Below are 13058 nucleotides of genomic sequence, written 5' to 3' on the forward strand. Positions count from 1 at the left end.
CAGAACAAGGGAAAAAAGAGAACTCAAAGTGACAGAGAGAAAGTGACCGATAAGGAGAGTAGGCGAGAGAAGCAGTTAAGGTTTCTTTCCACCAGGAAAGTGATTGGATGGCACTGCCCTACTTTGTACCTGCGATATGGAAGTATGTGGATATCACAGCTTGCGATTCCTGGCTGGCCTCTCGTCTTCTGCGTGACGCACCACAATTCTAGAACAAATCATATATGCAATGAGATTAGAAGCAACACAAAATCGCTAGTGCAGCACAGACACAATCTGCAATGCAGCCGTTTAGGTTTGGCACCTCAAGTCACAGTCATTGCAAGATACATCATTGGGATTAGTACATTTGTATACATTTTGGACTGAGAACAAGAGACAATTCAGAAAAGTAGCACCTTAATGTGAAATAGATATGTATAGAATTAGATGGAAGTAGCATGCTATAAAGTGGTACCAAATACAAAGTTGCTTCATATAGGGTAGCACCTAGCAGTAGAGTAACAGTAGTTTGGAGGTAGCACTAGAGGTTTAGCTGCTCTCAGTGACAAGGCCCAAGTACACAATTCAGACATCCTCCTTTCTGGTATACATGCGCACATTCAAGGACGCACACACCACACCTTGACAGTTCTAATGTAGTTTTAACTTATTGCAAATTACAAGTATCTTTTTCACATTGGTCTCTCAATCTATTCTTTGCCCTAATATTGGAAAGATTTGGACAGCCTTGCCTTGCCTGACACCTTTCCGAATCTGGGCCCTAGACTCTGGAACCACACATTAGTTGTCCAAATGATTTGTATCATATTTTACCTGGTGAAATTCTTACGACCAAACACCTACAAGGTGCACAATTTGCACCCATGCTACAAAGCTGCTTCAGGCACAAACAGCATTTGTACCCGCAGTCATCAGAAAACAGAATGAATGTTTACAGAAATAATTGATCTTAAAACCTACTCCAAGTTAAATTCTTAGCAAAAAAGAATCATCCTGAAATGAAATAATCTGCATGGATGAAAGTATTTGGCTGTACCTAGTTCCCTTGCAAGAGGCCTGATCATGAAAATCTACAGACCTCCCTAAATTTACTGCAAGTGCATGCAACGAAGGATTTTGTTTGGATCCCTACACAACTCTTTCCTTAGTTACGCCCACATGGGCGAGTGTTTTACACCTGGAACTTTCAGCCATCACTGCTTCTCTGCCCCCCAAAAGCCCAGGCCTGCCTGAGGGTACATCCTCTGCTGCAAGCATGTACCGTAACAGCTTTTTAAAGTATTTCATTATATTTCCTGCTAGACGTAACCTATTTTTCCTCTGCCCTTTCCAACATAAACACATTGGCATATCAACCAATTCTGGCCATTTCCCACAGTATGCATGGTAAGAATTAGGTTCTCATTTTAATTTGAGGCATTCAAGTGGTTACCCAGCCACTTCACCTAGACTTCCCTTTGTGGTCCATAGCCTTTATTATATTGTGTCTTCACTAATTTCACAGTATAGATATTTCTTTCAAATTTAGGGGCCAGAAGTAGGTCAATCAAAGTAGGGCCAGCTTTAGCACTAGTGGCAACCAGTATGACAATCTTCGTCGGCATCCCCCTTATCCGCGAATTCTGTCGCTACCATGCACTACCAGTGCCCCTCATCTCTCTACAGCTCCTCTCTCACATGCCTTTTATTTGCCTTATAGCGCTACTTGTACCAGTGTAGAGTGTCAAAGCACTTTTCATCAACCACATAATACAGAGCCAATGAATCATATGTGTGTAAAGCAGTCGATAGGAAATGTGAAAATGAGGATTACATCATTACAAGTGGGCAGTATATTTTAAGAGTGTTTGGACTGGTGAAGCATAAATGCAGGACGTAAAGTGACCACAGTGGTTGACTTTACTAATAAGAATGTATTTCTACCCAAATGAACTATTTTTACCTTTTTTTAACATTAGCTGAATAAAAAACTGTGGGGAAAACATAACTATCTAACCTATACCATGCAGTTTGCATACAGCTCTTTGACAGTAGTTCATAGCTCACTGTGCTATAATAGGGTTGTAACTTATGAACTGATTGATTGACATTAAATACAGTTTGGTGACTTGTGTGGTACAAATTCTTTGCAGCAGGCACACTGACCCTCTGCACTCCTTTATTAGGTAGCAGCCTGCCAGACAGCACAGCTGTGTGGTATTCAATAACACCTTGGTGAATTTCGGAAATTTGACCTGGGAATGCATTCTGCCCCTTGCTTGCCATTGGCTTTGTGGTTTGTAACCCATATTTTCTAGCTTTCCATTTTCTGGCTTTATTTGCTTTAGGCTGTACAGCTCAAGTTTGTACCTTTGCTCGTCAATGCGTGTTTACAGTAGTCTTCCACAAACTCATTTTCTGTAATAAACAGGCCTGCAAATGTTATTCTTGTCTCCTCACATTCGCAGTGCATTAAAAGACTGAGGTCATATGTCAAGCTGTGTCATTGAGGGAGTCTGGTGTTTATTTTTGCTTTCAGCATACTTCAAAGTGATAGTATTTACAGGAAATAGGAATGCAGCACATGTTTCCATGGAACCTGTTTGTGTCCTTTTTGTAGGTCTCGCATAGGCAGCGCATGTGCTGCCACTACGAGGCATCAAGTAATCAGTATTACTACTGAAACTCCACCCATTGCATTTCTTTTTATTTTGTCCCTTGCCATTGGTGGAATCTGGCATTGCTGTTCTTATGTTGCTCATTGTTGGCTGTTGGGCTGGTGGTCAGATGCATCACTTCCTTTTTCTTCCCTTTCTGGAGGAAGCAGCATGGACCAACTACAGTTAACTTAAATGCTGGTTGTTATCTTTCTGTTTAGGGACTACTTTTTTTCTTTGCTGCTGTGCATTTCCACATCTGGCAGCATCCTGCCCTTACCAGATGCTGTTTATTTATTTATGTTTAATGTATTCACAATTAAATCACGCTTAAATGATGCAGCCCATGCTGAGGCTCGAACCCTGTTTTCCTGCTCCAAGGTCGGCAGCGTTATATGTTGAGCCACCTCCTCGCACCGTTGGTTTCACTTGGTTTCAGATGCTACATTTGCCCGTCTCAACCGTGTTTTTTTTAAACTGTATCTCTCTCCCTCCACGTGTATTATTTTTTAAATTTGTCTCTCCCCACCCCCCCGCCGAGATCACTGTTTATTTTTTAATAGTTAAATAATGCAGCCCAGGCTCGAACCCTGTTCTCCAGCTCTAAAGTCAGCAGCTTCAGCAGCATGGCGCAGCCTTCCATCTGTTTTGGGTCAGGTTACAAATGCCTTCACTTTCGCAGCTTGTTTGCGCACTCTTTTATTGCATGCTGTTTTATTCAAACTTGTGCACCATGCATTTTCGTTAAGCTTGTGCGCGATGCGTATTTTTGTTAAGCCTGTGAGCGATGCATTGTTAGGTTTTCTTTCTATAATATGCTATCTTTGTTTAGCAAGGCTTTCTTATATCTGCGGCATTTTTTAAATGTATGGGTTTTTTTTTTCTGAAGGTTACTTTTTTCCGTATGTTGTTTTCGCTATGGCGCTGACATTTTAAAGAGACACTATCTTGGCCTGCGGGAGGAGAATGCACCGGAATTTCATGAGGTTAACGCTTGCACTAGTACAGTTGCGTTTTTTCCCCCAGAGTGCAAGATAACCAGAGAGCCAGCAGGTCGAATGCCTGGATGATAAGTCACGAGCAGCCCCCACCCATGCCTTCCACCCAACTGGCTGGATCTGCTCCCTGGAACTCCAGTGTCTGACTTGGAGATGCCTGTTTCCTAACTCCATTCGTTTGTAAATTAATTGAGTCCATCGCTGGGTGTAGCAAGTACAGTTGAGAGATGTGCCCAGAGTGACGCTTTCAGCTTCCTTTCTTAGCAGTTAGTTGTAGACTACAAGCCATCGTCTTTCAGGAAGCCTCCTGCAGAGTCCAGTAGGGTTGGCACTGAGTTTGTCATATGCACCCACCTGCAACACGTGTATATCATTAGAGAAATCTAGCGACCTAATCATAAAGCCAGCCCCCCCCCTGTTTTTAGTCAGAACACCACTTTCAGGCTTAAAGTTGCCTTTCGTTGACGGATCGATGTCTCTAGTGATTTGGGTGGATAATGTGTCCTCTGCATCGGGTTTTTTCCCTGTGGCATAAGCAATGTTGTACCCAGTAGGGCTGGAGCAGAGTCAGTCTGATTTACCAGTCTTTAATGGATACATGCTCTTTGAGAAGATTCTAAATGGTCCCACGCGGTTCCAGTTTTTAAATTAACCTTTTTAATGGCGTCCTATTAAACGCACAGAATCTAAATCTCGTGCTACACAATCAGGATATCTTGATGTATTTATTTAGGATTTTGTGCAGTGTATAAGAGGTCATTTATAATATACAGTGCAAAAAATAAAATCTTGACTTTTGTAGTCACGAGGAAAGGCGATGCAAAGATTCGAATTCCGTTCTCTAGGGACAACGTCCGCAGCTCTATTTATTATGTCACATTCTCTCTCCAATACATTGGGCTTTTTTTTCTTTTTTTTCTCTGCGGACTCTGCAGAGAAAGCATCGAACGTGTAAGAAAGAGGACTATTTAAAGATACAATCCGGACAAAAGAAAGCGTATGAAATTTAACAAAGGTGAAACATAGTCAGAGTGCACGATCCCCACTACACTTTAATTATGGCGGTTAGACTCCTCCCTCACTTTCTAAACAGCAACGTCGAGTGAATGATTTTTTTTATATTTACTATAATAAACCTTTCATTTTTAACTTCTTGACTGCTTCCTTATGGATACAAGTAATGCTTAATTTGTATAGCACTAAGTGCCGGGACCCAAAGGTTAACTAAAAAGTCTGCGGCCGGTGCTATGAACATGGGAGGGGAGGGGGTCCGAATTTCCAAGAATGCGTAGTTATAGTTTCACATGGTGCCTCTTTCTTTCACCAACAGGCACTCACTGCCCCTCGGATTCGCAGTTTCAGGTTCTTTTTCATCCCTACTTCCTCCCTTGGTCACACAACAGGAGTAGTAATATAATCATTCACGCCGTTCAAGTTTGCTTGCTATTTTGAACAGCAATTCAAAGGTCTTCATGCACGTTTCTCATTATTACTGCAGTGGCCACTTCATCCTTATGTTATTATTCTGTTAATTTGGGGTAAAATAAGACGTGCACAACAAAAATCTTGCGATTTCTAGGCCCGAGAAGCGGCGATGCAGAGACTCGAACTCGGTTCCCTAAGGACAAAGTCAGCAACTCTAGTTGTTATGCCACATTGTCTCTTCAAAGTGCTGGTCTTTTTTTTTGCTTTATGTCACCGTTTCTCCCACCTAGGGCTCCATAGAAGTAGCAACTCGAGTTTCTGACCGTCTACATGGAAATCAGAAACACACGTTGATTGATGTGCTTTTATGTGTGTGTTTTCAAGAAATGTAGCTGGTGTGCTTGCATCTAAGTTTGTGTATTTCACAGCAAAAGCAAATCAAGGTGTTTGTCTACCAAGTGTTAAGTATTAATGTACCTTTCAGGCTCCTCCAGTGGGAGTGTTTTAGGGAATTGCATTAAGTATTTTTGCGCACCCCTGCAAGGTCTCTGTATGCATGGCTGAAAGCAGTTCCCCTACAGGAGTGTTTATTTGTAAAGCATACAATGTGTGCTAATTTTTTTGTCAGGCAGCATATTTCTCTTGTTACTGTTTTGCTGCCTCTCATTCTCGTGTGCACTGGAAAACAGGAGTGAGGATAGTATTTAATGTTCTTTGTGGCTCTTGTGGCTAATGTTAATTTGATATGTACACATTTTAACTTTTAGCTGCATCAGGTCCCTGTGGCTTCTTCCATTCCCACCCCCTGTCCGTTTTCCTTCTTCCCTTCACACCTCCTTTGTCATCTCCCGTCTGTGTCGTTTCAAGCAAACACCAAACAAAAAAAAACATGGATAAAAGACATTGTCATTTGCAACGTCAATAGCTCTACCTCTCACAAATGCGAGACCTATTGCATTGCAAATGCTTGTTTTGTTTTTTCGCTAAGATATTTTCACAGGAAGGAGTCAGCCACATTATAACACAATTTAACAATGCTTTGTTTTCACTTTGATCTGTGAAGCATATGCTTTATTTATGACATCTGTGTCAACTAGTTTTGTAGAGTTGGTGAGGTTTAAATGCAATTTTATGAAAGATTTTGTGTTTATGTTTAGCTACACAATGGTTAAATATTTCATCTGCAAATGTGCCTTTTTCAGAATACATATGTTACTGCATATAAACAATGTATTGATTCGTCCATGCGTGCATTAGGGTCATGACTTGAATGGTGCAGCAAGTGCAGTGGCACAGGGCAAAAAGGTCTAGGAAATCCACTGAGCACTGACTATTGCTATACTTAACTGCTAGATAAGCAGTCACAAGTCCACTATTCTTGCAGGCACTAGGGTCATGATTTGAATGGACAGCAGGTGCAGTGGCACAGGGGCAAAAAGGTCTAGGAAACCCCCTGAACAATAGTTATTTCTATATTACTAATAAACACGCAGTCATAAGTGCAGTTACCTTGCAGACACTAGGGTCATGAGTTGAATGGTTCAGCAGGTGCAGTGGCACAGGGGCCAACAGCTCTAGGAAATCCACTGAACACCGATTATTGCTATAATTTGCAACTCAACAAGAAGTCATAAGTGCAATTACCTTGCAGACACTGAGGTCATTACTTGAACAGGGGCCAGAAAGTCTAGGAAACCCACTGAATACCAATTATTAATATATTTTTACTACTATCCCCAACTCGGAAGCAGGAGATATCTGGCTGATATCTCCGCACTTCCTACGGACCATCTGCCATTCCAGTGCTACCTGTGGGGCAGCGAGCACTGCCTCCTCCACTGAAGCTGCAGTGTTTCCTGACTCTTCCTCTATCCCCTCACAGGCTTCCTCATTTGCAGACTTCCTCTTGTCCTCACCCAGGACACTGGCATACCTTAAAAGTTTATGGATTTTTTCACAGTAAGGGCAGCTTTTATAAAAAGCATTTAAAAGTTCTATAAAGTAGTTCAGCGCTTTAAACGAGCACCAGCTATATTGCACAACAATGCTTTTTTCACAGCACTGGGAAGTTTACATCATTTGGCCAGGATCACAGGGTGTTGAGTCGATTCCAAGATCCGAACCCAGTTCACCAGGTCGGCAATTCTTTCCGTGATTTCCCATCAATATTATAGTCATCTGCAATGTGTACAAAAACATTGACAAAGACAATAGATTTCTCATAGACGAAACCTACTGACCTTGTTAATGCTTGTTCTTTATTATTAAATATAATACGATCTTGAAATACATACCTTCAGGCTGTGATCTGTACAAAAACTTCTTCAACACTTGATTTTACTCAAATGTTGTCCATGTAGAATAACAACCCAGGTCATCCAAAGGGTGCACATAACTGACTTGCCTCTAAGATCACTATTTGCATTTTCCGGGTGACTGGAAGAATGAACGTTTCAAAATTCATGTTTGAAAACTATCCTTTAAAAGGAACAATACTTTCACTGATTTATTCTGATGTACTAATAGTACTACTAAGATGAAACAGTTCTGCATGTGAATAAAATACATTTTTGAAAATGTTGAAGAGACTTTTTCATATTTAACACCTTTGTTGCAGAATGTATTCAAAAATGAAGGTCGCCCAAAAGTTAACTGTGACGGACACCCTAGTTACAGGCTTTCTTTTACATTGATTAATTGCAAATAAATGTTTGCCAGTTTTGAACTGAGGGATGCATGCAAATGTCAGGAGTGTGCTTGCGGCCCCCAGACCGTAGATCTACAGGGTCACATAGTATAGATTATTCAGGAGCACTGGCTTCAGTACAGCATCGCTGCAAGTAAAAAAAGAAATTAAAAAACTTTCTAAAGCAATCAATGCTGGCTTTGTCATAAAGCTTCTTTTCTTTACTTTCAGCCATTTGCAACATGGCTACCTTGCATAGACAAGACCTATTGGCTTTGTCAATGCTTGCCACGAGTGGAACTGCCATTACAGAAAATGTTGATCTGTCTCGAGCAGAAACATTAATCACCAAAGTTATCTTGACATTTTTATTGAAACCTTAAAACTGCTGGGCACACAAAAAAAACTGCAGCAGATGATTTTTAAACCCAGGTTATTTCTCAACTCGCCCTGACTACCCCTCCTCCCGAGCTCAGCAACAAGTGCGGCGGCACTAGTTGCACTGTCCTAAAGGGACATTGGAATTATCTTCAGCTGGTATACTGTTGAAATTATCTCCGGCTGGGATACTGTTTCTCCTGATCACAATTGACCTGTTTTGTTCTGTAAATGGCCCGTTATAACTGGCCAATAAAGCCAGCAAATAAAATAACATGTGTATCAAGTAAGGGCTGTGGGTGTAAGCAAAGACCGTCTCTCATGTGCTTCCCTCCTGCAGCATGGGGGGCATGAATTGCTCCTTGTTGTCAGCCGATAGCCCAGCCTGTCTCCTGGCACTCCCGGTCCCTCATTCTAATTTGCCACTTGCCACGGGAGGTGGTAAATGGTGGCTGAACTGTCCCAATAATCTAAACACAGAGATTAAAATCTTTGACAAAACAAGCACAATTTAAAATATTACACAATGGCTGTCACTACGCTTAAATTCACATCTAGCCAGTAAAGTATGTAAAACCAGTGCATATATGAATTTTTGCTATTTTGCCATTTCCATTTCTCTAGCCTACACAGCACTCAAGAAAGGCTTTCCTAGTTGTGTTTGATTTCTCCTTACAATGAAAACACTGATGTTCTGAATTACCCATATAAATCTCTTTTATCTGATATAGCACTTGGGCTCCTATTTAAAAATCAAAAACTGCACGTCTGACTTACACCCCATCAGCAGGGGTGTCCCCCAAGGATCAGTACTTTCCCTGCAACTCTCCAACATACTCAAAAAAGCCAACATCCCCTTCCACCTCTATGAAGACGACACCCAGATCTACCTCGAAACCTCCTCCATTGATGACATTCAGAGACTCAACAACACTCTGATAGAAGTCCAACACTGGCTAACAATAAATCATCTAAAACTCAACCAAAACAAAACATAAATCCTACTCATTTTTAACAGAGAACCCCCAAATCATAGACTGGCTAAAAGCTATTGATGCTCTCAACGGCAATCTCATCCTGGCTGACTCTGTTAAATGGCTAGGAATCACCCTAGACCCAAAACTCAACATGACAAAGCCCATCAAGAACTCCGCAAAAAGCGCCTTCCTCAACATGAAACTACTCAACAAAATAAAACCCTTCATCCCGCCCAAGGACCTCAAACAAGCAACTCAATCGCTGGGGCTGTCCAGACTTGATTACGGGAATGCAATCCTCACAGGTACAGCAAAATCACACCTAGCTCCCCTTAGAACAACCCTCAACGCAGCAGCTAGAATGGTCACCGGAGTTAAGAAATATGATCACATCTCACCCGCACTCAGAGAACTAAAATGGCTCACAGTCGAAATGCGAGCAAGCTTCAGAACTGCCTGCCTTACACACAAAGCCCTGCACACAGGAAAGCCAGAATACCTGGCCTCCAAACTCCACAAAGCCAGCCAGGCAACGAACCTCAGGAGCACCAACACTCTACTCCTCATCCCTATGAAAACACGCAGACAAAATACCGCAGCCCGATCCTTTGCTGGAAATGCACCAAAAATCTGTAACTCCATTCCAGTCCATGTCAGGACTACCACCTCCTATGTAAAATTCACGAGACAGCTCAAAGACCTCTTCCTCAATCGTTCCCTCCCGAACTGGTAGCTGCCGTCGAAGCTCGCAAGCCAGAACACTGCTGCTCTCTGCTATTCGGAGATTAAGTCTTTCTCCTCCTCCCCTCCACGAGAGGATGTGCCCTTATCGCCCCTCCCAAAAGGAGGCTCGGTGCAAGTCAACAGACACACTACTTGAATACTACCTGACCTCCTTGCATCAATGTGGTACAATGCACTGAGACTTTCAAAGCGCCTTGAGCTAATATGTTTACTTATGTCTAGATTGTATATCTCTCGCAGGCCGACTGTTGTAAAGCGCTCCGATACCTCGGGTCTGGCTAGCGCTATAGAAAACTCTTAAAATAAAATAAAATATTACGATGTCGGTCAGAGTTGCCTCCAACCCACACCTTTTTGGTGCGGGAATCGACCGACCGTAGGTTGGCAGTTATGAACACAGTATTTCGATGCGACCGCACTTAGGGGCCGATTACAATGTTGTGCGGAAACCTTCCGCCCGACTCCTTGTCAAATTTGTTTCCGACTGACTCGCGATCGGCAGTTTCGCATGACAAATTACCATGCTTCTGAACACCGTTCGGTCGGACTCCCATTGACTTCTATGGGAGTCCGTGTTCCAACCGACAAGACAGTCTCAGAATACGATATCGCAATCGGTCGGTCAGAAACGCTGTACATAGAGCTGTGCGATTCAGCTCCGACCAGCACAGATTCTCCAAGAGCCAGTCGGAACCATTTCGGAATGACCCAACAGTTCCCCCTCAGACCGCAAGCATCGTAACTGATACAGAGGTTTGCCATCCGACTGAGTCAGGCGGATGGGTTCCAACACGTTCTAGGAGAATTCAACTATCGGTCAGAGGTTTTCGGCACAACATCATAATAGGCCCCATGATGCGGTTGCAAACTCCCATTTCTCTATGCAACCTTGTGCGGTTGGCGGAAACTGCCCGCAGCACAAGCTTCCATACAGAAAAGGGAATTTGTGTAAGTCCTTCCACCGTGTGACAGGCACCTTATGGTGCCTGTCACATGGTGCAGGAATTAACAGGGGGGCACGGCCCCCAACTGTAAAAATGATGAAGCAGGCTGGTTAATCACAACTAGACCTGAGCCTGATCGCAGATTTTAAAAAGTTGAGTACGTAAAAGACACTGTTACCTGTCAGCATTTGTAAAAACTAAAAGCTGGGCGCACTTGCCTGAAATTAGCCTTTTTCAGAATCGAAATTAAGAAAGACTTTTCTAGGAGTGTCATAAAAACTGCAAACCATCATGAAATTAATCATGTCCTGTGGAGATTGACCATTGCAGCCACAGGATGGCAAACCTTGGCCCTTACTCTGACCCCTGGGATGGGAAAGGAGTAGGTGAAAAAGGTCAAACTGAAACCTTGTCAATAGAAATCTATTGTATCTATTGTATGAGTTTATAAACGCCAGTATGTACAGCTCTGCCATCTGGGTGTTTTTTATCATGACAAAGCGATGTGCACTGGGCTTAATGAGCTCCTTTTCTATCCTTGCCATGGACTGCTGCGCATAAAAGTCTACCTTTATAAGGTTCAAATCTCTCTTGATTGTCCGGTCCGTGTTGGTAAAGAGATCTCCTCTTCCCACGCTCACTAAGCTCTCTTCGATGTACTTGAGCCACGCACATGTGAGACATGATCAAGAGTCAAGCAGTCGTTTAAAATGATTTTATTTAACATTAACATAGTCCCCTTACCGGCCCAGATTTGTAGCCAAAGAGACACAGGGTGATATGCTTACAGGTCAGGTATATATGTCATACCAAGCTCCCCATGTACAGTGAAAGAGGGGATACCCTGAGGAATGGATAAAAGCCGTCTCAAGAACTAATTTTCCGCGCTTTGAAGGTCATCAGTGTTAGTTAGTGTACCCCCAAATTTCACTGCCATATAGTGCCTTGGAAAGACACTTAGCGCAGTAATGCTTTAGTATGGCTCCCACTGGCCTTTTTCCTGATCTAGAAGCAAAGTTGAATATGGCTACAGACTCTCTGGTGAGATAATTTTTCTTACGGGTGAGTTGAGGCCCCCATTTCATTTTATCATCTATCAAAACCCCAGGTCTGGGAAGACATTCAACCCTGGGATTTGGGTGGACCCTACTTTAAAGGTATATGGCCTACTATTTCCATGATAAAGGACTTACAATTATTGACCTTGAAGTCCTGCTCCCCCATGAGCTGGACAGAAGAGTTTAGGAGCGTTTGTAACCCCTGAGATTTGTGTATCAGTCCAACACAATAGCAATTGTAAAAATGTTTCTATTTCACAACGTCTGAAATCCTTTTTCACCCCATAAACACTAGAGCACTCTCGTTTTCTGCACGTTCCATTGGAGCAACCTCCTTCCCACACTACCTCTTCCTGTCCCTTGCAGTAAATAATATACTGTTGCTTTAATTATGAAGGAATAAATCCTTGTTATCTTGGACAAAATTTGGTTGTTGCACTTTAAGCTTATTAGATGTATTGACTACTGTGAGCTAACATTGTGCACGCTCAAGAAGCTGTTTCCAAATAACTATTGTAAGTTTGATTCATATCCTTTAAAAGAATAGGTCTAGGACCATTGTTTTTTGTACCACATTGAACCCAGGTCCACGACCGCGATTGGGTTACCCCATTTTTGTATTGGACTCCAGGAAAGTCCTCTCCAGGTCATTAACATATACATCTAATATAAAGGGAGCCAAGATGCCGGACCCCTCTCCTGATAGGGAACAAGCGTGAGACCTTCAAGTCACCTGAGTATCGCATGGCTGCCCTTGTTTCTGGATGGAGGTCTTGTAGGAAGAGGACTATATCCTTGTCCACCCCCATGGAAAGCAGGGTCTGCCACAAGCTGCAGCTATTCACGCAATCAAATGCAGAAGAGAGATCCATGAAGGCCAGAAAGATGGTACAGGGGCGAGCAACTATATACTTGTTCATTATCAGGAAACGGTCCATGCATTGCTCTTGTTAAGCGGCTGGAGAAGAACCAATATTGGGCATCTGACAAGATGTTGTTCTCTATAGTCCAGTTGGATAACCTATCTAGCAAGATTCATCCGACCACTTTGACCACAGAGTCCAACAGGCAAATGGGCCTGTAGCAATGTGTGCTCTCTCCATTCCCCTTTTTAAAAACGGGGACAATGGTGGAGATGGCAGATGAGACCAGGGAGCCAGACCTAACAGCCGCGTTGATGACAGAGCTAAGCACCGGTGCCCAGAACTC

At 42.7% G+C, this 13058-nt stretch overlaps 1 protein-coding gene across 3 annotated transcripts in view; it reads right to left on the reverse strand.

Moving 5' to 3' along the window:
* LOC146857258 (uncharacterized) overlaps positions 1-13058 on the reverse strand; it is a 318275-nt gene that overhangs the window by 36573 nt on the left and 268644 nt on the right. For all 3 annotated transcript variants that reach the window (XM_085647764.1, XM_085647763.1, XM_085647765.1), the window contains one exon: positions 130-208. In XM_085647764.1, coding sequence (XP_085503890.1) covers positions 130-208 — 79 coding nt within the window. The remainder of the gene's footprint in view (positions 1-129; positions 209-13058) is intronic.

Source organism: Triturus cristatus, chromosome 3_2 (assembly GCF_964204655.1).
Source record: "Triturus cristatus chromosome 3_2, aTriCri1.1, whole genome shotgun sequence".
In the NCBI taxonomy this organism is placed as follows: Eukaryota; Metazoa; Chordata; class Amphibia; order Caudata; family Salamandridae; genus Triturus; species Triturus cristatus.